Source organism: Triticum aestivum, chromosome 5A (genome assembly GCF_018294505.1).
Source record: "Triticum aestivum cultivar Chinese Spring chromosome 5A, IWGSC CS RefSeq v2.1, whole genome shotgun sequence".
In the NCBI taxonomy this organism is placed as follows: domain Eukaryota; kingdom Viridiplantae; phylum Streptophyta; class Magnoliopsida; order Poales; family Poaceae; genus Triticum; species Triticum aestivum.
Genome location: NC_057806.1, coordinates 523,719,923 through 523,744,558, shown reverse-complemented (window position 1 = coordinate 523,744,558; position 24,636 = coordinate 523,719,923). Strand labels below are relative to the sequence as shown.

Genomic DNA, 24,636 nt, shown 5'->3' with positions numbered 1-24,636 from the left:
CTCATCATTGGGCTCCCTCTCCTCCGGATCGCTAGCGGTCCGCCCCGTCAAGCCGGAGCCACAGGAGACGTTGCTCAGGCGCCGCACCTGCGGCGGCGCCCTCGCCATCAACGAGGGCGGCCGTGGCCCCTCTCCTCCCTCTTCCCGCCTCGTCGGGCCAAAGACCGAGCCGGGGCTTCTCCCCGTGAAGGAGCACGAGGCCATGGCCGCCGCCGACGAGGCCGCCCTCAAATGGGCGCGGGAGGACTACGTCTGCGAGAGATGGCACACCAGCGCCGCGCCCTTGAGGAGATCGCCGCTTGACGCCGCGGACGCACGACAGCGACGAGGAGGCGCCAGGTCCGTCCAACCCCCCACGCATCGGCGTCCTGGTCACGGGTGCAGCAGGGACGGTGGCGGCATGCAGGGTGGCGGCGGCGACGACGATGACGACAACGGCAGCGATGGCGACTACACCAAGTTCTGTAGGCTGCTCGGCATGTAGAAGGCGGGCAGCGGCGACGGCTTTAGTATTTAGTTGTTTTTAGTTGTAGTAGTATTTAGTTGTTTCTAATTTATGTTTTCAGTTTTTGTACAAATATCAATGAAATCGTCTAATTTGGCCGAATTTATGTTGCGGTTGATCGAATTTCGGTCAAGTTTAGTTTTCAAAAAACAGCGTCTGGAGCGGGGGCTCAAAAACCTACCGCCCCCACGCTAAATTTATCTGGTTTACCCCCAGACGGCGCTATGTCAAGTCCCTTAGAGGCCGAACAGTTGCTGCTTGCCCGCACGCGGCGATATGTCAAGCCCTTGGAGGGCCAAACGGCTAGAGATGCTCTTAACACAAACTGAACGATGTGGCGGTGGCTAGCGGCAGTCCTGCACTAACAGTCCTACCTGTTACTCTAACTAGATGACCAGTTGTGCCAAATGGCACAAAGACCCGTTTAAAACCATGTTCGAAAATATTTGCATTTTTCAATAACCATATATTTGAGTACAATTGGTAAGAATTTATACCCATATATAAAGGAAATTAAATGCAAATATTTTTTAAGGTAATAATGCCACAAATTAGATCTTCGGTAGGTCAAGATAGTTGAGGCTACAATTAGAAATTCCGAGTAGCTGTAGACTTGCATTAAAAAAAGAGTAAACACAAGTGACACAATAAAATGTACTTAATACATGAACTCTGAACATTGTGTACACGAGAAGTTAATAGAAATAGTAGTCAATTACATCATATAATTTGGTTCTATACTCCTTTTGTTCATATGTATTAGTTGGCTTGGGGGGCGAATGAAGCATCAAACCAAAAATAAATAAATGAAAATCATCTTGCTTATGAGCCTGTATACCTGGAGCTACAAAAAAAGCCCATTTCTTCAGCAAGCCACACCCCTCGCAGCCACTGCCAAGGGAACCGCTGTTTCTGCCAAGCCTCCATGGCAATTCATCTACTGGTCCACAGCTGTAATTCCTCTCGAAGCATAAACAATAAACAAATCCAGTTTTGATCTTCATAGCTCTAGCAAAAGTGTACAATCACCATTGTTCAGGCAAATGATGAGTGATTCATGAGAAGCCAAGTGCCACTTGATATAATAGAGAAAACAACTAATCTGCTTCTGCCAAGCCTCCATGGCAATTCATCTACAAAATAATACTCTGCTTAAAAACAATGACCACTACCAATTGGAAATGTAGCATCTACAGATGAGCTACAGAGAAACCTATAAATTTTCAGAAACAATGATGTCACTGACAGCAAAAACAGCATGGAAAACCTGATCAGGTAACATGCATAGTTTTTCCTGATCTCCTAAAATGTATTCAAGTACATCCTTGCATAAAGGGCAACCCTTTGTGAAATTCTCAATAGCATATTTAATTCTCTCAGAAAGACCTGCCATGCATTTGGATAATGGATAACATAACAAATGATCAGGTCGTGAACAATAATCTCACGAGGCAAGTGACACAAGTGCACTTATGTGCATTAGGAGTAGGAGGCATCTTGAAGCACTTATCCTCAATGAGCCTTGAATACAGTGTTGGGAGAGTGAGTCTAGGGGTGCAGAAACATGTACTAAGATGCCTGCACACGCCTCACCAAGTATTATCTAAGAGACTTCTGGCAAAAAAAGCACTCCCTCCGTCTCACAATATAAGACATTTTTGCAAGCTAACATAGCTTGCAAAAACGTCCTACATTATTCGGACGGAGGGAGTATTATCTAAGAGACATGAGCTAACTGTTCCCATCAAGTATGCATCGGAGGAGGGAGAGTGGAGGCGGAGCAACACGGGAGGGTTTCCTCCTCTTGGTCAGCCAGCGTGGTACCGCTAAATCGCCAGGTTTCATAATAAGGCAGGCCTGCTCAACATCCTGCAAAAAGAAAACTGGGTTACGCAATATTTCAAGTTATAGTGGGGAACATAAGATTCAAATGGGGACCTTCATAAAATTTGATAGCGTACCGATCAAGGGATCATCCTTTAAATGGAAAGATGGATTTTGCCATCAATCATATATTGTTAGCACCCGTCTTCTCAGTTTGAGGTTTTAAAAGAGCCAAAATCATGAGAACATGAACAGAAAAAGAAACAAGATATTACCAGCACAGAACATCTAAATTTATTCCTCAAAGGCAAATAAATAACACATAGTTTCTCAAGCACAACCTCTGAAATCTAAATTTACATTTATGTAGATGTAACACCAGTGACATATTTACTACAAATAGTACATAGCAATCAATTTTTTGCTACTGAAGTGTTGGATCGTAAAATAATGAGCCTTTTCTCTGAAATTAATGGTCGGGTGGGTGTTGGATCGTAAAGTGCAGTTATATTTCACAAAAGGCTCATGTGCATATATATTTGTAGAAGTGCAGTCATATATATTCACCAAGCATATCCCCTCTTCTCAGACCAAGATGGCACAATGAGGTATCATTTGTTTCCTAATTACACCGTAACCTGAATTCTGTGTGCATACGTGCATAGGCATATCCTGATATTATATATAATAACATCTAGTTTCTATCCGTCATAATTTTCTCATGAACAAACTGCTATAAAGATTAATCCAAATCTAAACTCTAGATCCCCATGAAAAAATTAAGTCTAAACTCCAGATTATAACCTGATACAGTAGTAGAAGTCCTTCACCATTTCATGTATGGATCACACTAATACAGATCTCACCAACCAAATCACGTACATTCATAGTCACCAGCATCAGAGCTCACCTGAGATTCAAAGGCAACACACACGAGGAAAGGAGACAAAACCAACACCTCCCAGCACCAGCAAGCCCAAGCTGCCCAACCCCTAACAGCGATAGAATAAACCGTAAGAAAAAGAGCTCGTTATCACACAGTCATTTCTTTGAACATATCACAGGCAAGTATGATGAAGAGACCAGACAGCAAAAATACATAGCTAACAAAACCAAATAATAGTAGAGCAAAAGGGAAGGTAAAGGATCAAGGAACAAATAGAACATCAAACCAGTAGACAAGGAACAACAGAAAATCAAATTGGTTGGCCTATGTTTTTTTTATCTATGACACTGTAAAAAAATGATACATAGTTCTAAGGGGGTTTACATAACCTAAAAAAGGAATTAGGGGACGCACAAAAACAAGATACTCAGACATTGCCTTGAAAATTATTCTGCAGCACCAAACATAAGCTTTACAACTCCAGTTTCATTTTATAACGAATTCCCGGTATTGGTAAAACTATTGTAGTTTCTTTTCTGGACCATGCACGAGGTTTTAAAATGCAGATTATTTTCATGTTAATCCCAGATAAATATCAAAGTTATTGCCTATTTTTATTAAGTGTTGAGCTAATCATTTTATCTTCGTGAGTTGTTTCCGCTTAAATTTAAAAGCATCTGAATGTACAATGACAGAAATAAAACAATTAAGCACAACCAAAAGCTACGGAGGCATTCTCTGGAAGCAATTTGTTTCCTCAACACTAAACAGTCAAATAAGAGGAAGATGGGAAAAATGCAGTGATAATTATAGTAGGTATTTTATTAAACCCAATATGTCTGCTCTGTATCTGTGAACAAGAAGAAAACAAGAAGAGAAAGGCAAGAACAAATCAACGCTTGAAGAACAAAATCAATCTGTTGGAAGAAGAGGCACATCCTTACCCTAACAGAACACAGAAGCAACGACTATAGCGAGGAAAGCCATTGCTCTCTGGCAAGCAGGTAGCAAGCAAGATGGCGGTTGACGACGTTCGACGATGGCTTGAAGAGACGGACGAAGAGGCGGACACTGGACGAAATGTCCTCACTGATATACCAAAAGGAGGCCAGGTTACCAATGAGCCCCGTTTAGGCATGTACCTTTCGGAAAAAACAACAAGGAATAAAATATCAAGGACATTGAACATAAAGAATCAAGAGTGTAGTATAGAAAGTTCGAAATAAATGTCACAAACAATTGGTTCTTTCTCAATAGACAACAAGCAGAACATAATGTAGAAATAAATCTTGCTTCTCTAGACCTTTAATCAAGCTATGAAGAACGTAATGTCGAAATGATAAATGCTGAAGAAGGAAATCACCACCATCCATGTATAATATGTGACTGAGGTTAATGCCCAGCAAAATACAAAAGCTTATATGCACATAGGAACATTAAAATCTATAGGTATTTCTTGGTACAGACCAGGCACCAGACCTACGGAATCTATGACAAAGCATGATACAATCTATTTCTGCACATGGAAATAAACACCATAATGAGAAGGTCAAATTTATAATCATCCATTGGTTGACAAAGTATATCGCAACCTCTGGATAAGACGGACACCATGCAAATGCGGCAACAACCAATCACTGAATCTAAACTTGTAGAAACAGTCACACATAGATTGCAGGAGTGAAAGAAGTACCTCTTAAGATTTTCAACACGATGCTCGACAGTCTCGGCCAGTCCACGGCAGGGCCTCCCTCAGCATCTCTGCACGCTTTGTTTCATCTTGTGAAAGACAACATTTTCCTATAAGGTTCTAGAATCCATATCAATACGGATAAATCATGACTATAAAATCTTGCCGAAATTGCTGAGAGCATCGCGTAATGCATCCTCTGTAAGGTACCAAACATCATGGATATCTTTTCTTAATCTTATGTTCCTGAAAAAAGGAAGCTCAGTACTATCAAAATCCTCAAAACATCAGACCAATAAATGGGGTTGAAACAAAACATAAGCAATCAAACTCTCATGCAAACCCATTGAGAGAAAATCTGTGTATATTCAGGCAAAGTAAACAATTTTTGTTGCTTAGGTGCCATTTCAAACAAATAATATTTAGAATTTATAACACAGATATATGATTCTTCAAGAGAAAATTTCACACAGGTCTATCTTCCCTGGAAGTACAGGTAAAATCAGATCACACGGACACATGGAGTTGCACAACAACTGCAACTTACATACAAAACCACTGGCACCAAAAGCATGGTCAATTTAAATCTATAAAGTCTGTCGCACTGCAGTTTTACAACGAAAGAAATAGTAGTAACACCAGACCTATTCCCATGGAGATTAAATAGATGTAATGGAATAGTAGATTCAGAGCAAAAATATTATATTCGACTGCCACCCGTCTATTTATATATAAGAACGGTTATATTGAGAGATTTCCTGTCAGAAATGGGCCTCACCTTCATGATGACTTTGTAGATATCCTCGGCAATCAGCGGGGACAGCAGCCCAGATCTCTCGTTGTAGTGCAGGTACATGTCCTTAATCCTGCATCCACAGCCCATAAGTTACAGTCCTAGAGAAATAACATCATGAAATGGTGCTTCTGAATTAAGGTCGAAAAGATAAATATATATAACAAAAAAGAGATATCAGATATATTGAAGCCGCCAAATGATCAAAGAGAGAGCACAACTCCGGAATTCTCAGTGCTGTAAAATTAATTATTGATTCTTATTTTAATGACTTAACCAGGTACGAGCACCCGTACTTGATCAACAACATAGCTAAAACCCCTAAATATTCATAAGAATCCTAAGAAAGAACACGTACATGCTAGCATGACAGATTGGTACCAGATCCTATGTTCTATTTCAAAGAGGCGCATCATCAAGCATTTAGCATCAAGAGAGATTAAACCAAGTGCCGGGAGGCACCTGCAGAGCAAGCGGCCCTCGTGGGGCGCTACAAGCGGCGAGTAGTCCAAACTCCTAAAAAATGTTCTCACAATGATCCAAACTCCTAGAAAACAATACATAAATTGTTTGCTTTAGCATATGACCCGTTCATTCTGAAGAGAATTCAAAATTGTCATACAAATTCTTGCAATTCTTTCTACTGTACTGAGCATGTAAAATCAATGATATTAGTATATGTATTTCATTCTCTTTCTCTAGCTAGAAATCTCCAATCTGGTGTTTCAAGACACTAATCAAAGTACATTATGGAAGAAAAGAAACCCGCTGCCTCTGCACTATTCGTAGCGACACTATTGTACAAACAAGCGACGACCAATGAAGGAAGCGGACGCTGACGGGGATGACAAACCCAAGTCAGGGAAGGATGACAGTCAAATAGATATCCCCTCTCTGCTGCTGCTCACATCCGTTTCATATGTATATATATGCTATGCACCCAACTCTTAACTCGAGCATTGCCCGCTGCTGAACCTGCACATGAAAAGGCTGACAAATGCTCTTATTCTTGTTCTGCCTCATGCAACATTTCCGACTAACCTACAACTCAGTGTGTAAATTATGAAAAGCAAATATGAGGAATGATGGGGGAAGAAGGTTTCAGCTAACCTGGAGAGGGACACCATGGCACCGCCAAACAAGTGAGTTATTTGTACAGCAACACGACTCGGTGTAGGAATCAACCCAAACAATATATGCATAAGTATGGTGCACAGTAACTATGGGGAAAATGCAATCAAGACTTATGCTACATAGATCTGATGGACTGATCGAATTACCCTAAGAATTTATCTGAAAACATCCATACTTAATATGGTATGTACATTTGTAGCAAATGTTTATTGTTTTCAAACAACAAACAGATTGAGTGTTCGGCAGTCAGCACAATATAATATCCACTAAATTGGCTGGGATGTTGTCTGCTTCCTGCTAGCATGAAACTTACTTTCTCTTTGGAGAGCAGGAGGAGGACATTCTCTGGCAGTGACACAATGTCGCGGAGGCCATCGGTCTCCAGCATGGACAACTTGTGGAAACCCTCGGACTCCGCAGATGATCTCACCACCCCTCTCTGCTAGTCCAGGCTAATCTCTACAGATCACAAAACACAAAACCAAGAACTGCTTATAATAAACCAAGATGCGGAAATCGAGAAATCCACACAAGCGGCAAGTGTAGCAAAGCCCACCATCCTCCTCCTCCCCCTCGTCCTCGTTTCTGCGACCCTGGAGGATCTGCGGTTTGCCCTCCTCGAAGAGCAGCGGCTCGAAGACGCCTAGGTACTCGTCCACCGAGGCGTAGCTGTTCTTCACCTCCTGCAGCCCCTTGTCCTTGTCCGCGCCCTGCCCGCCCCAGCACAGAGAAGGAGAGGAGGAGACCCCCCCGCCGTCGGGCTTGTCCACCGACATGGATTTCTCTCCGCTGCGGCAGGGGTTTGGGGCGGCGAGGCGGCGACAGCAGGAGCGGAGGCGGCGGCGGCGGCGACAGGAGGAGGAGGCGGGTAAGAGAAGAGGCAGGAGGGGGAGGAGAGTGCGGGAGCGGAGGCGGCGACATGAGGAGGAGGCGGGGAAGAGAAGAGGCAGGAGGGGGAGGAGAGTGCGCGAGCGGGCGACGGCTAGGGTTTGTCCACGGGTGGGTTGAGTTTTATATGCTGCGCGTGAAATGACTAAAATGCCCTTGGCGGGGCACGGAATTTACAGGCGGTGGCACGAGCAATTTCAAGGCGACGTGGATGGCCTCGTCCTGCCTATGACTTCTTGAGGGTTTATATGTTCAATGCTTCAGGAGAGTTTTCCATCGAGCTCGCTATAAGCGAGATATAACCTTTGCGGAGCCAGAGCCCGTCGCTGTCGACGTGTACAGGCCCATCTGCCAAGGCTTGCTTTGTCCTTTCACCGTTACCGTGGATGCTTCAGTGCTGCTCTTAAAAATAACTTACGCAGCCACGCCCAGTTCAAAAGAAAAATAAAAGAAAACGCGAGCAGCCACGCGAGATGTCGCATTATTTGCGAGGGAGGGGGCACGCAAACGTTCAGCCACAATCTCGATCGAGTGCTGGACCGTGATCATACAGGGCCAAGCTCTCGCCTTCCTCCTAAACTGTATGGCCAAGATGCGTTGTGACATGTCACCTTAGTTTAGATATTTCTGTGATGGCAGTGTGCTACTATAGCATGACGTTTGCTTGTGCCTTTCTCAAAGCATTGCTGATTTTTTGTTCAAAAGGACCATCTGCGCGGTGCAATTGATAAAAAAGACTACCTTTGAGTCAAATTGCCAGAAAAGACTACCTGGTTTGTGACGGCAAACTCGGCAGCGGACACGTGGCGCCTGCCGCCACGCGCCGTGGCGGCAGCACCTGCCGCCACAGGCCCAGGCGGCAGGTCGTCTGTCACAGGAATCGGCTAGAACACAACGGAACGGGAACTGCGATGGACTGCTGGCCGGCGGGCCATGCCGCCACGCCCAGAGGCGGCATGTACTGCAGCAGCCCCGCGATGGTTAATCAGGACGTACGGCAAGCACATGCATGCATGGCAGTGTAGGCCCAAAAGCTACAGCGGTAAATCCAACTAGCGACTAATACAATGGTGGATTGTTCAGCTAGGCAAAGCTGCACTGCACTGCACGCACCTCTCCCTTGCGCATGCACTCCGGTCAGGCGACGAGGCGTGATCAGCTCAGCGCAGCTATACACGGCCCGTGCTCCAGTCGAACTCGCGGCCTCAGCAGCACTGCCGCCTCCTGGTGTGGCGGCTGGGCCCACCACTGATCCCGTTCCGTCTTGTTCTGGTCGCTCCCGATGATTTCCTGTGACAGGCCACTTGCCGCCTGGGACCGTGGCGGCAGGGTCTGCTGCCTTCGCGTGTGGCGGCAGACGCCACGTGTTGGCTGGCGCGCCTGCCGCCACGAATTAGGTGGTCTTTTTTGGCAATCTGATTTAGAGGCGGTCTTTTCTGTCAATTGTACTGGGTAGGTAGTCTTTTTAGACAAAAATTCAGCATTGCTAGCCAAACAAAAGGTATGGATGGAGTTACGCGTGGTCGATCAGCCTTGTCCACGTTGGAGGTTGGTCGCACCACACGGCATCCTACCATCAACCGGAATTCGCCATCAACTCAAACTCAGGCGTCCAAGTCGGCCAAGAGTGCCATGTCGCGCCTCGCTAAAAAAATGAGTGCCATGTCACGTAGTCATGCTCTTCCAAAAAAAGTGTCTGTATCGCACGAGTGCAAAAATGGCGACGTAATCCCCACCCTCCTCCTGAAATTGCTGTTGTCCGTTGAAATTTAACCAAATGAGGCTCCCTAAGATAATTTTGAAGGAAAACATATATCCAACAAAATGATATCCTACCTGAGAGTAGGCTCAGATTTCAGATTCTCAAAATATATTCAGGAGACATACCAACATTTTCGCACCAGGAAGCATGCGCTTGGGCATGCACCTTTGTGTTTCGAGATACAGCCCCTACATCTATAGTGAATTTATACTAATGATACATATGTTGTATACTTTTCGCAAAAGAAAAACACCAAAAAAAATCGTAAATTCAAACGTTAATTATGCAAAAACATGAGATTTGGATTGGGTGCAATAAAAAACCTCATAGCATAACACTGAAACTTTTAGAGTCTGGTGTAAATATAACCAAAACCTCGCTTCATTATCCCAATCACAACCAAATTGACACAACAACACGCTGGACCCACCGGTAAAGATGGTTGGTCCCCCGGCCTTGGCATGGATCGTTGCACACATCATTCAATTAAATATTGCAACATTTTAAAATGACCAACAAAGTCTCAAGAGCAAAACAAAATCCTAGAGAGCTAATCGTAGGCGTGGTAGCTGTAGCATTTGCAGGTCAGTAAGTAAATAATAATCATGTTTTGGTAAATATAGGATATGCAGCCCGATAACTAAATAATAACCATGTTGATAATTATAACATGTTTACTTTGATAAGTACATAATTGATCAGTTGATAACTACATGCAGTCTCCCTTCGCCGTCCCCTCTCGCATGAAGTACTACGAAGATGTAGTCGGGTTCCACCTCGAGATGCCCCGCCACCTACACTTTGCAAACATACGCTACCTCTCAGACTGCATCTCCTATACAGGACCGTAGATCCACCAGCAACACCCTCACCACCGTCGGACCGTCTTTGCCTCTTTGGGATGCTTTACTTTCTCAACATGAAGTTGAACACAAGAGAACCCCCATGAGAAAAAACCTGAAGAGTTCTCTTTACTAAATATGATAGTAAATTAGGGTCAAATTGATTAGTTTTCTGCTATTTGACAATAACTGAAGTTTGTTGAGTTGGTTATTGGGCCAACTGACTTCTATGGAGTGCTGGGTTGGAATCCTATGCAAATACATAATTTTTCACCTTCTGAGAATTAGTTTTTGGTCGATCTACGTGATAAAACTGGATTCCCATAACAATCCGCAAAGGAATCTATGAAAAAAAAAGAAACAAAATCAGTGTGGGAACAGAGCGTGCTGGGAGTAACGCAACTTGAGAAAAGTACATGAAAGAAAACTAATGGGAATTTGAGAAACGCAACTTGAGAAAAGTACATGAAAGAAAACTAATGGGAATTTGAGAACGTGGGCAAGCGGGACGGGTGCGTGATCACAATCCAAGGACCACCAAGTAATTGTGTTATAGCCCTAGATTTGGAACACATTTGGAAGTTAACTTTGTCGTGTATTAATAAAAAAGTTATATTAAAATTGAGACACTTATTTTAGGTTGAGGGTGGAGTTAGTAATTCCTTATATGCGAAGTATTTTGAAACATAGATAGTTTATTGACTTGAAAAATACACCCCAACAAACATCATAGTTGGCTAAAAATAAGGGCAACGATAGGCGCCGGTGCGCCGGCCGAAAGTTCTGCCGGTCACTCGGTAGCCGTACGATCTGCGCTCCTGTAATCGTCTGATTCTCCCCCAAACTCGTCTCCTTCCTCGCGCTGAACGCGCGCCCCTCTGTGACCGGCGAGGTGCATGATTCCCGGCCTGGAGATGGACACGATGGCCATGTTCGTCGAGCTCCGCTCGAGGGATACCGCCGTGGCTGCTAGGGCACGCCATGGCCACGGGAGTCGAGCTCTGCGAGGGATGCTGCCATAGCCATGGGCGTCGAGCTCCGGGAGGGGTGCCGCCATGGCCATCGGCATGGAGCTCTGCGAGGGGTGCTGCCATGGCCATGGACGTCAAGCTCCGCGAGGGGCTGTTGCCATGGCCATGGGCGTCGAGCTCCGCGAGAGGTGCCCGACATGGCTGCCGGGGCACCACCACACTAGATGCAGCTCCGCTGATGGCCGGTTCCAGCTTTTGTCGATGCCCGTTATAGCTTTTTGGCAAAAAAAACTTGTCATTGTCGCCGGCGGTTGTATCTCGCCATTGTATCGTTGCCGGCGAAAAAAGAATGGATGTAGCAAAAATTGTTGCTGGATGTACCAAAAATCTATTACGGTTGCAGCAAAAAAGTCATTGCCGCCACCGTCGGGTCGCAACTCAGCCTGAACATATGCAGCAAAAAACAAAAAATGGTTGTAGCAAAAAGCGACATCGATTGTAGCAAAAAAGCGAGGTTGATTGTGCATTGCAGCAAAACGTGACACCGGTGGCAGCAGTATGCGATGCCGTTTGTAGCAAATTCCAACGTCGGTTGAAGCATGTAGCAAAAATAACGACGTTGATTGTTTTCTCGGAGGAGCGTCGCCCCATCCTCGCCGTCCTGAGGTCATGCTCGTAGCCTCATGGTCGGTCGCAGCCTCCCCGGGCACCGGTTGCAGCCTCCTTCCCAGACCTTGCCTCGTCTTGAACCATGGCTTATTTGAGACAGAAGGAGAGAGATGTTTTGGGGGAGAAGATGTGTGGAGGAGCAGGACTGGCAGCAGTCGGGTAGTCCCCCTGGCTCGGCGAAGCACACGGCCGGCAGCGGCAGCCGGTAGGCAGCAGCGCGGGGAAAAGGAAGAAGAAATATGGCCATGGGAAACGATGTGTCTGGAGCTAAGAGATGAAGGCAGCAGTTAGGGAAAAGATAAGGGAGGAGGGGTGGTCCACGTGGGGCCCAACAATAAACAGGAGTCTCGCGCGGGGCGCGTCTTGGGCGAGCATGGGGCGCCAGCGTGGCTCGCGACCGGCCGAAGGTTCGGCCGGTGCCCGGCCTGAAACGTTTCCCAAAATAACGGGTTGTTGATGACTCGCAAATAATTTCATTCGCAAAAAAAAAGGATGACTCACAAAAATGTTTCCAAAAACAGGCGTAGTCTTTGACGTGTGGTGAGACTAACAGGTATACCTTCCGTTGCTTGGTCTAAAAGGCGAGCCCTGGATCTTTTCCCGATTTCATGTCACAAAAATCCTTGCCGATATAAGCGAGCTGTCCTTGTCATTTGCTCACTCAGTCGACAGTGGGTGAGTGTGAGTGTGAGGAAGCAGGCGCTGCGCTCTCAGTTACGTCGCCCTCTGGGCCTCCAACAGGGCCCCGAAAGATATGCCAAGATGTTTATTTTATTCATTAATTTTCGCCACAAAAGATGCTTGGGTGTGAAGTGTCGCCTCAACTAAGATACTTGTTCGACGGAAGAAAAGAAAAAGATCTAGTGCTTGCTAGTATGCTTGTCCTTGCATGTGGTGCAGATTATGTGGCCAGATATTGCTCCACGTAGGCGTTGAAGCTAATGTCACTGAGCGCGTGACCCCACCACTCCCCGCGCTAATCCCCTTCCGCGCTACGGCGAGCAACCACTACTCAGCTATATATATACTCCGCCGTTTCCTCATCCAACCAAGCCTCACCGCTCCTCCTCTCCAGCATCCATCTCTCTCAAATCTCTCAACGCAGCAGCTAAACTCGCTGCTTAATTACCCCACAGTCGGCAGGCTCCCGGCGACACTGCGATCGATCGATGGACGCCGCTGATGCCGCCTCCCCGTGTGATGGGCACAGGACGGTGTGGTCGGAACCGCCGAAGCGGCCGGCCGGCCGGACCAAGTTCAAGGAGACGCGCCACCCGCTGTACCGCGGCGTGCGGCGACGGGGCCCCGCCGGCCGGTGGGTGTGCGAGGTGCGCGTGCTCGGGATGAGGGGCTCCAGGCTTTGGCTCGGCACCTTCACCACCGCCGAGATGGCAGCGCGCGCGCACGACGCCGCCGTTCTCGCGCTCTCCGGCCGCGCCGCTTGCCTCAACTTCGCCGACTCCGCCTGGCGGATGCTCCCCGTCCTCGCCGGCCCGTTCAGCACGGCCAAGGAGATCAAGGATGCCGTCGCCGTCGCCGTCCTGGCGTTCCAAAGGCAGCACCCGGTCGCGTCCATGGCACCATTGTCCCCTGCGCGGACAACCGATGACGAGAAGGAAATCGATGGCTTGCCGGCACCGAGCGCCCTGTCCATGTCCAGCGAGCTGTTGAATGAGCACTGGTTTGGCGGCATGGATGCCGGATCGTGCTACTCGGAGTTCATGGAGTCGCCGGACACCAGACCATGGCGGGAAGACTTTGAGCTCGGTGGCGTCGAGACACCGCCATGGAGCTACTTGTTCGACTAAGCAGTTAAAAGTTTTTAGACGGTTTCTCTGCTTCTGTTCCACCAAATATGGGAGGAAACAGAAGGGAATATTTTCCCCATATGTCCATATGTGCTCGTTCATTGTGAAAGCCTCCGCTGTCTATTTTTGGGGAGGGCGCATTTGTACTTGAGTTATTTTTTCGGACAATCACTTTGAGTGTTTTTTTGTTGTTGAGTTGAATCACTTGAGTGTTCTAGTGAATACAGAATGAGTACTTCTCAATTATTATGGACCTCAAGCACTCCATGATCGGCATAAGATATCATAATTTCTGTCAATAGAAACCAGAAAAGACACTTCAAAAACAGGAAAAATACTTGCACATTAAGGAACTTACGGCGTCACAGCTTGACAATGATGGACATGGACTGCTTGTAAGAGAATTCCAAGAGCAGGTACTATTCGTTCAGATGAGGTTACCAGAAATATCCCAAAGTCAGGGGTATAACCGTATAGTAGCGAGCACTTGAGTGTTCTAGTGAATAAAGAATGTGTACCTGCGCAATTATTATGGACATAAGATATTATATTTTATGTCAATAGAAACAAGAAAAGGCACTTAAAAATAAGAATTGCATTATGAGAAAGGAAAGAAGAAAAGACACATTGAAAATTTGTCACAGCTTGACAAAGATGGTCTTGGACTGATTGTAAGAGGATTCCAAGAGCATGCAGATACTATTCGTTCAGGTGGGATGACCAGAAATATCTTAAGATCAGGGGTATGCATGTAACAACTATATATAAACTGCTATTAGCTCATGTAGTTAGAGAGATGGAACTTTTTTTTAGAAAAGTAGGATGACCCCGGCCTCTGCATCTGGGAGATGCATACGGCCACTTTATTGATTATTTTTGAGGACCTTACAAAGTATTACAACAATGTGCCTAAATCCACCATCTTGGCAACACATGTCGCTACTCCTATCCAAAAAGATGAAGGGGTGCTAGCTGGGCCACTACCCAAACCACTCACCTAAGTCTAATATCAAAAGCCGAAAGCCGAAACATATTCGGAAGCACCAGCCGAGCCACATACCGGGTCTGGGGCACAATCCAGTCAGACGCACTCGTGTGTCGTCGCCGCCATCTTCCACAGGTCCGTCTTCAGAACATATTGAGGCTTCTACCTTGTATGGCCACTCTGCCATCGACGTCACCATGACGCCAGACAGCAACCTCCTCCTACGCGAGTCCATCTCCGTGCATCGGACGCCGAGCCTCCATAGCGCCATGCCGCCGATATCCGCCACCATCGATGTGTGAGATGAAGTACCGCTCCACCAACCGCCCAACCAGCACTTACTCCAAAACGATGCCCCCAGGAGGGAAATAATCATCGTCCGATCCAGAAGACCCAGATCTAGGGTTTCCCCCGGAGCATCCCGAGCCTGATGACGCAGACTGCAACGACGATGCCTCGACAAGGAAACGACATCTAAGACGCCGCCATCGTCCGCCTTGACCATACTCGGTGCGATTTTCATCGGCAGCTGCTCCACCAGACGTGCGCCGCCGACGTCGCTGGTCCCTTCGACCGGAGCAAACTCCAAAACAATGCCCTAAAAAGGGACTACGACGCAAAAGCGCCGCCATCGCTCGATCCCAAGGAGATCTAGGGTTTCCCCCGTAGTTGCCCGCGCTGTCAAGGGCCAGACAAGGGTAGAATCCCGCGGATCTGCCCAACTGCCGACGAGTCGCACCCACCACCGTGCCGACGACCGACCAGCAATCCGGCTGCGCCGCCGTGAACCGATCCGGACATGCCGCCACCGTCCCTGGTGGAGATGGAACCTAATCCAGATAATTTTTTGGTTTGTGATAATTTTGTGTTGTTTCATAGTGTTAAACTTCGTTCATCAGATCTTTTTTCTCATTTCAAATTGTATCGTAATATACCCGTGTACCTACAAACAAGTGTGCGCTTGTTTTGGGGTGCATTTTCTGGTACACAATGAAGCATTACATTAGACTTAAAAATAAAAAACAGCAACAAAAAATTATATAATACAGAAAAGGTGCCAAAAAAAGGCATGGCATGAATTTCAAAACAATGATAGACGGTGGATGCAATCATTGTATATCCCTTGCATAATAGAAAAAAAAATACTTTGACATTAAAAAGTACTCCCCCAGTCCCGAATTACATGTTGAGATTTATCTAGATATGGATGTATATAGCTCTAAATACATTTGTATCTAGACAAATTTAAAACAACTAATTTGAAATATTAGTCGATGGTGGGAAGTTAAGAGTGATGAACACCACCCTACATGTCAAATGTTCAACGAAAGTGCTAGAGTTAGCGCATCTCATCGCTGATCCATGGACACAGACATATCCGTGGACAGTGATACGAAAGCCAGCCTCGAAACATTTAAAGACATTACAACCGAGCACTTTTCCAGCCCTCTCAGGCTATTAGCATCTCAACCGTTAAATCTGCACTTCTAGGTGTTTTGGGCCGTTGGATGCACCTTCCACCCCATTGAGAGCGCTAAACGGACTGGGCCGATGCTCCCGCAACAAAATCAGCGATCTGCTGTTGTTTGGGCCTGCTGGGCCAAATGCTCCCACCACATATGCAGGAGAGCGTTTCTCCCCTCGCCTCCACTCCCTGACCTCTCGTCTCTCTCTCGTCTGTCGTCTGGGATTCTCAGTTGCGATGCCGCCGCCGAAATCCCCAGCCATGACAGGATGCCTCGTCTTCGCCCAGCCGCCGCCATCCTTCTTCTCACATTTTACCCTCAAGATGCAACAGGAAGGGGTTGCACTCTCAGATCGGTCGCGGCGAAACACCAGTGAGGCCCAACCCAGATTTGTTCCTACGTCCAGGGGCGGAGACATGGGGGACCCCGTAGTGTTGGAATTTTTCTAGTAGGCCTTTGGCCCAAAGCCCAACTAAAATTCTGAAATTCTCTTGGCCCATTCATGCACACATGTGAGTGGAGTGAGTAAGGCTAAAATTTAGTCCCACCCCAGAAGTTGAGAGAGAGTTGCACCTCTTTATAAGGTGAGCTCTTCTACCATTTGTATGAGCATGAGAAGAAGAGACCTACACGCGCGCTCCTCCTCCTCGCTCGTCACGCCGCGCTGCGCCGCGCCGCGGGTTGCGGGATTGAGCCGAGCCGAGGATAGAGCTATGCACGTTGTCTATATTTTTGCTGCATGGGAAAATTAATGAGTCATTGATTAATAATTAACGGACGCGTTAATTACTGAACCGTTTTCGATTCTTTTGGATCGTGACGACTCGGACGTGGGGTTTACTCCCACGACCTACCCGGCCCGCACTATATAGTCAGGCAGACGTCTACCCTAGCCGCCGCCGCCTCGTATGGTTTCTCACCACCGTTCCAGATCATTGCGCCGCCAAGCAAGTCTTCTCATCCCTCCTTCCGGCGTGCACCGCGAGAAGGGACAGCAGGCCTCCGGAACCCCGCCTCTCGTGATCCTGTACGGGAGAGGGGCGATCAGGTTTTTGGGGAGCGCACTCGCGCGACTGCTGGCAGCGACGACTTCACGAACGACGACTTCTTCCCCGACCTCAGCAACCTCGTCCTCGACGACATGGGCGACAACGTCAACGCCGGCGGTGCTGCACCCGCTGCACCGTATGTGATTCTATCCTTCCTGTTCGAGATCGTGGTAGAATTCATGCTTCTAGTATGTGCCCTAGATGTGATATGTTCATCTGCTATGCTAGTTCGCATGATTAGTTTAATCTCTGCTGCTGTGGTCATGATTTATCTTCTGTTTATTCGGATTAAATCTCGTAGTAATTTGCTCATATTTCCAACAATCCAAAAATCTGATTATAGGCAATTTACTCCGAGTGGTTTTGCTGCGCATCTGAAGCCGCCTGCCTTTAAGTTCTAGTGCCCACATGGTACAGAAGAAGAACTCCCAGCCCAACAAGTTCAAAAACAATAAGGACAAAACTCAGGGCAAAGGCAAGTTTGATACAAAGAACAAGCCATCACATTCTACCAACTTCAAGAAGAATTCTCATAAGAAGGGGAAGGGACGTTGCCATGTCTGCGGTGATCCTAATCACTGGGCTCCGAAGTGTCCTAACCGCTTTGAGGAGCGCGAACATGAGAAGAGCGGCAAGTCCGCTAATGTTATCATCGGTGATACTGATATGAAGGAATCAGGGTACGGTATTTTTCCTACCATCCTTTCAGTATTTCAATCCCCTGATTGGTTAATTGACACCGGTGCCAATGTACATGTTTGTGCTGACGCCTCCATGTTTTCTTCTTACCAGGCAACAGGGACTTCACCCGTGCTGATGGGGAACGGGTCACATGCCATCGTTCGAGGTGTTGGTACGGTCGATCTAAAGTTTACTTCGGGGAAGACTGTGCATCTGAAGAACGTTCATCATGTGCCGTCCATCAATAGAAATCTCGTTAGCGGTTCCCGTTTATGTCGAGATGGTTTTAAGTTGGTTTTCGAATCCAATAAAGTTGTAATTTCTAAGTGTGGACAATTTGTTGGAAAAGGCTATGAGTACGGAGGCTTGTTCCGCCTATCTTTGTCAGATATTTGCACTAAAGTTATTAATAATGTTTGCCACAATAATGAGTCTGATATTTGGCATTCACGACTCTGTCATATTAACTTTGGTTGCATGACGCGGTTAGCCAATATGAATTTAATTCCGAAAATCTCTACTGTCAAAGGCTCCAAGTGCCAAGTATGTGTGCAAGCTAAGCAACCTCGCAAGTCCCATAAGACTGCAGAGGCAAGAGACTTGGCGCCACTAGAGCTTATACATTCTGATCTTTGTGAGATGAATGGCGTGTTGACAAAAGGTGGAAAGAGATACTTCATGACGTTGATTGATGACTCCACTAGATATTGTTATGTGTATCTTCTGAAATCAAAAGATGAGGCTTTGACTTTCTTTAAAAACTATAAAGCTGAGGCAGAGAACCAACTTGATCAAAAAATTAAACGGCTTAGGTCCGATCGTGGTGGAGAGTATTTTCCCAATGAATTTGATCTGTTTTGTGCGGAACATGGTATAATCCATGAGAGGACGCCTCCCTACTCACCCCAGTCAAATGGGGTAGCCGGAAGAAAGAACCGAACTCTAACTGATATGATTAACACCATGTTAGACACTTCGGGTCTATCCAAGGAATGGTGGGGGGAGGCGCTAATGACTGCGTGTCATGTCCTAAACCGAGTTCCCACAAAGCATAAGACCATGACTCCATTTGAGTAATGGGAAAGGAAAAGGTTGAAACTCTCTTACCTACGTACTTGGGGTTGTTTGGCGAAAGTCAATATACCAATTCCCAAGAAGCGCAAGCTTGGACCAAAAACCGTGGATTGTGTTCTTCTGGGCTATGCTTTTCATAGCATCGGCTATAGATTTTTGATAATAAAATCTGAGGTATCCGACATGCATGTTGGTACGATTATGGAATCAAATGATGCAATTTTCTTTGAGGACATATTTCCTATGAAGGATATGCCGAGTTCATCAAATCAGGAGATACCTACTCCATCTAGTGAGGAATTCACTGTAATTCCTGAACCCACCATTGCGATGGAACACGTTGAGAATCCTGTTGAGGGTAATAATGGAACTCCTGTGAGGAGTAAGAGACAGAGGACTCCAAAGTCTTTTGGTGATGATTTCATTGTGTACCTCATGGATGACACACCCAGGACTATTTCAGAAGCCTATGCATCTCCTGATGCTGACTACTGGAAGGAAGCTGTACGTAGCGAGATGAATTCCATCTTAGCTAACGGTACCTGGGAGATCACTAACCGTCCTTATGGGTGCAAACCTATAGGATGTAAGTGAGTGTTCAAGAAGAAGCTTAGACCTGATGGTACGATTGAAAAGTACAAGGCACGGCTTGTGGCCAAGGGTTATACCCAGAAAGAAGGTGAAGACTTCTTTGATACTTACTCACCTGTGGCTAGACTGACCACAATTCGGGTGCTACTATCACTGGCTACCTCACATGGTCTTCTCGTTCATCAAATGGACGTTAAGACGGCTTTCCTCAATGGAGAGTTGAAGGAGGAAATTTACATGGATCAGCCAGATGGTTTTGTAGTACCTGGTCAGGAAGGAAAGGTGTGCAAGTTATTAAAGTCTTTATATGGCCTTAAACAAGCTCCTAAGGAGTGGCATGAGAAGTTTGAAAGAACATTAACTGCTGCCGGCTTTGTAGTAAACGATGGTGACAAGTGCGTGTACTATCACTATGGTGGGGGCGAAGGAGTTATTCTTTGTCTGTATGTCGACGACATATTGATCTTTGGAACCAAACTTGATTTAATCAAGGAGGTTAAGGATTTCTTATCTCGCTGTTTTGAGATGAAGGATCTAGGAGTAGCTGATGTTATCTTAAACATCAAGCTATTGAGAGATGAGAATGGTGGGATCACACTGCTTCAGTCTCATTATGTGGAAAAGGTCTTGAGTCGTTTTGGGTATAGCGACCGCACGCCTTCTCCAACTCCATATGATGCTAGTGTGTTGCTTCGAAAGAATCGACGGATTGCTAGAGATCAACTGAGGTATTATCAGATTATTGGCTCGCTTATGTATTTGGCGAGTGTCACGAGGCCTGACATCTCTTTTGCTGTGAGCAAGCTGAGTCGGTTTGTGTCAAAACCGGGAGATGATCATTGGCATGCGCTTGAGAGAGTTATGCGCTATTTGAAAGGCACCGCGAGCTATGGGATTCACTACACCGGGTATCCAAGGGTACTAGAGGGTTATAGTGACTCAAACTGGATATCTGATGCTGATGAGATTAAGGCCACAAGTGGTTATGTTTTTACACTTGGTGGTGACGCTGTTTCCTGGAAGTCTTGCAAGCAGACCATATTAACGAGGTCAACTATGGAAGCAGAACTCACAACATTAGACACTGCCACTGTTGAAGTAGAGTGGCTTCGTGAACTCTTGATGGACTTACCTATGGTTGAAAAACCAATACCCCCTATCCTGATGAACTGTGATAATCAAACTGGGATCGTCAAGATAAACAGTTCTAAGGACAATATGAAGTCCTCAAGGCATGTGAAGAGGAGACTAAAATCTGTCAGAAAATTGAGGAACTCCGGAGTTATTATGTTGGATTATATCCAAATGTCGAAAAACTTGGCAGATCCCTTCACAAAGGGTCTATCACGTAATGTGATAGATAATGCATCGATGGAGATGGGTTTGAGACCCACCGCATGAGTTGTCCATAGTGGTAACCCACTCTATGTGATCGGAGATCCCGTGAAGTAGAAATGGGAGACAAGCTGTTGGTCAGCTGGGAGGAGAGTATCCCTATATTAATTATCCCACTCCGTGAAGATGCAATACTCTCCTGATCTGCATGGCAGGTTGATACTTATCTTAATGTGTTCCAAGTGGCTTATTCGGGTAAGCAGAGATGTTGTCCTGCAGAACATCTTCTGAGGAACACACCTATATGAATTTGACTATTAACGTCGCAGTCTGTGAGAATTGGGTGTTCTCTAATAAATTCATGAAAGGCCCTGGAGTATGACGTATACGCTCCACCCGCGGGGAAGCCTTGCGGTAGCCCAGTATCGGTCAAGAATTTGTGTGAAACTAGTTTCACAGAAAACTTGTAGTTCAAGGCATAGTCCACTATTCAAGTTGTGATCTAGTGTAGCATAAATTTCTAAGTGGAAGTTCAACTTCACAGTCTCCTCTAAGCACCGATATATAAAACAATGTTTTGAAACTAAATGATGAGATGTGCCAATGAGACTTTGTGGGGGATTGTTGGAATTTTGCTAGTAGGCCTTTGGCCCAAAGCCCAACTAAAATTCTGAAATTCTCTTGGCCCATTCATGCACACATGTGAGTGCAGTGAGTGAGGCTAAAGTTTAGTCCCACCCCGGAAGTTGAGAGAGAGTTGCACCTTTTTATAAGGTGAGCTCTTCTACCACTTGTATGAGCATCAGAAGAGGAGATCTACACGCAAGCTCCTCCTCCTCGCTCGCCTTGCCACGCCACGCCTCGCCTCGTCACTACGCGCCGCGGGTTGCGGGATTGAGCCGAGCCAAGGACAGAGGTGTGCACGTTGTCTATATTTTTGCTGCATCGGAAAATTAATGAGTCATTGATTAATAATTAAGGACGCATTAATTACTGAACCATTTTCGATTCTTTTGGATCGTGACGACTCGGACATGGGGTTTACTCCCACGACTACCCGGCTTAATAATTAATGGACGCATTAATTACTGAACCGTTTCCGATTCTTTTGGATCGTGACGACTCGGACATGGGGTTTACTCCCACGACCTACCCGGCCCGCACTATATAGTCAGGCAGACGTATACCCTAGCCGCCGCCGCTTCGTATGGTTTCTCACCACCATTCCAGATCATTGCACCGCCAAGCAAGTCTTCTCCATCCCTCCTTCCGGCGTGCACCGCGAGAAGGAACAGCAGGCCTCCGGAACCCCGCCTCTCGTGATCCTGTATGGGAGAGGGGCGATTAGGTTTTTGGGAAGCGCACTCGCGCGACTGCTGGCAGTGACGACTTCGCGAACGATGACTTCTTCCCCGACCTCGGCAACCTCGTCCTCGACGACATGGGCAACAACGTCAACGCCGGCGGTGCTGCACCCGCTGCACCGTATGTGATTCTATCCTCCCTGTTCGATATCGTGGTAGAATTCATGCTTCTAGTATGTGCCCTAGATGTGATATGTTCATCTGCTATGCTAGTTCACATGATTAGTTTAATCTCTGCTGCTGTGGTCATGATTTATCTTCTGTTTATTCGGATTAAATCTCGTAGTAATTTGCTCATATTTCCAACAATCCAAAAACCTGATTATAGGCAATTTACTCCGAGTGGTTTTGCTGCGCATCTGAAGCCGCCTGCCTTTAAGGGGGCGCAATATAAGAGGTGGCGCATGAGAGCAGTCTACTGGTTTCAGACCATGGGCTGCTATAATGCCACCAAGGGCAAGCCTAAGGGCGATCTTAATCCAGCACAACTGGAAGCTTTTGAGAAGATCGATACCCTCTTTAAAGGCGCTCTTCTGAGTGTTCTTGATGACTCCATTGTGGATTCGTATATGTCGTTTGACAACGGCAAGGACATGTGGGCTGCGCTCGAGGCCAAGTTTGGTGCCTCGGACGCCGACATCGAGTTGTACGTCATGGAGCAATTCTATGACTACAAGATGACTGATGAGCGCCCTGTTGTACAGCAGGCTCATGAGATACAGTCGCTCGCAAAAGAATTTGAGTACTTCAAGTGTGTGTTGCCGGACAAATTTCTTGCCGGAGGCATCATTGCCAAGCTTCCACCTTCGTGGAACAATTTTGCTACTTCCCTAAAACACAAGAGACAGGAGTTTTCCGTTGCGGATCTCATTGGTACTCTTGATGTTGAAGAGAAGGCGAGAGCAAAGGACACACGTGCTCGAGTTGCCGAGGGAGGTTCTAGTGCCCACATGGTACAGAAGAAGAACTCCTGGCCCAACAAGTTCAAAAACAATAAGAACAAAACTCAGGGCAAAAGCAAGTTTGATACAAAGAACAAGCCATCACATTCTACCAACTTCAAGAAGAATTCTCATAAGAAGGGGAAGGGACTTTGCCATGTCTGCGGTGATCCTAATCACTAGGCTCCAAAGTGTCCTAACCGCTTTGAGGAGCGCAAACATGAGAAGAGCGGCAAGTCCGCTAATGTTGTCATCGGTGATACTGATATGAAGGAATCAGGGTACGGTATTTTTCCTACCATCCTTTCAGTATTTCAATCCCCTGATTGGTTAATTGACACCGGTGCCAATGTACATGTGTGTGCTGACACCTCCATGTTTTCTTCTTACCAGGCAACAGGGACTTCACCCGTGCTGATGGGGAACGGGTCACATGCCATCGTTCGAGGTGTTGGTACGGTTGATCTAAAGTTTACTTCGGGGAAGACTGTGCGTCTGAAGAACGTTCATCATGTGCCGTCCATCAATAAAAATCTCGTTAGCGGTTCCCGTTTATGTCGAGATGGTTTTAAGTTGGTTTTCGAATGCAATAAAGTTGTAATTTCTAAGTGTGGACAATTTGTTGGAAAAGGCTATGAGTGCGGAGGCTTGTTCCGCCTATCTTTGTCAGATATTTGCACTAAAGTTATTAATAATGTTTGCCACAATAATGAGTCTGATATTTGGCATTCACGACTTTGTCATATTAACTTTGGTTGCATGACGCGGTTAGCCAATATGAATTTAATTCCGAAAATCTCTACTGTCAAAGGCTCCAAGTGCCAAGTATGTGTGCAAGCTAAGCAACCTCGCAAGTCCCATAAGACTGCAGAGGCAAGAGACTTGGCGCCACTAGAGCTTATACATTCTGATCTTTGTGAGATGAATGGTGTGTTGACAAAAGGTGGAAAGAGATACTTCATGATGTTGATTGATGACTCCACTAGATATTGTTATGTGTATCTTCTGAAATCAAAAGATGAGGCTTTGACTTTCTTTAAAAACTATAAAGCTGAGGCAGAGAACCAACTTGATCGAAAAATTAAACGGCTTAGGTCCGATCGTGGTGGAGAGTATTTTTCCAATGAATTTGATCTGTTTTGTGCGGAACATGGTATAATCCATGAGAGGATGCCTCCCTACTCACCCCAGTCAAATGGGGTAGCCGAAATAAAGAACCGAACTCTAACTGATATGGTTAACACCATGTTAGACACTTCGGGTCTATCCAAGGAATGGTGGGGGGAGGCGCTAATGACTGCGTGTCATGTCCTAAACCGAGTTCCCACAAAGCATAAGACCATGACTCCATTTGAGGAATGGGAAAGGAAAAGGTTGA

The 24,636-nt window shown here is 46.3% G+C and overlaps 1 protein-coding gene and 1 long non-coding RNA gene across 17 annotated transcripts; one reads left to right on the top strand and one right to left on the bottom strand.

Annotated features, from left to right (window-relative positions):
* Positions 1–1,907: 1,907 nt before the first annotated feature.
* On the bottom strand, positions 1,908–7,802 carry LOC123104468 (uncharacterized). Of its 16 annotated transcripts, none has more exons than XR_006450357.1 (9): positions 7,389–7,802; positions 6,552–7,291; positions 6,161–6,245; positions 5,684–5,771; positions 4,909–5,151; positions 4,160–4,357; positions 3,240–3,321; positions 2,467–2,534; positions 1,908–2,374 (listed from the first exon to the last, which is right to left on the bottom strand). It is a non-coding gene; the product is annotated as an uncharacterized lncRNA (long non-coding RNA). The 16 variants fall into 16 exon arrangements; XR_006450358.1 differs by having other exon boundaries at positions 5,684–6,245; positions 6,552–6,673; positions 6,809–7,291; XR_006450361.1 differs by having other exon boundaries at positions 5,684–6,245; positions 6,651–6,673; positions 6,809–7,291.
* A 5,207-nt stretch (positions 7,803–13,009) lies between these two features.
* On the top strand, positions 13,010–14,015 carry LOC100037629 (dehydration-responsive element-binding protein 1B). The gene has a single exon (XM_044529463.1). It carries the CDS (start codon positions 13,134–13,136, stop codon positions 13,770–13,772), a length of 639 nt encoding a protein of 212 aa, XP_044385398.1. The 5' UTR covers positions 13,010–13,133; the 3' UTR covers positions 13,773–14,015.
* Positions 14,016–24,636: the final 10,621 nt, after the last annotated feature.

What these genes read in the sequence shown, in the direction of transcription:
- LOC100037629 (XM_044529463.1), top strand. Translation starts at nt 13,134, where the DNA reads ATGGACGCCGCTGATGCCGCCTCCCCGTGTGATGGGCACAGGACGGTG.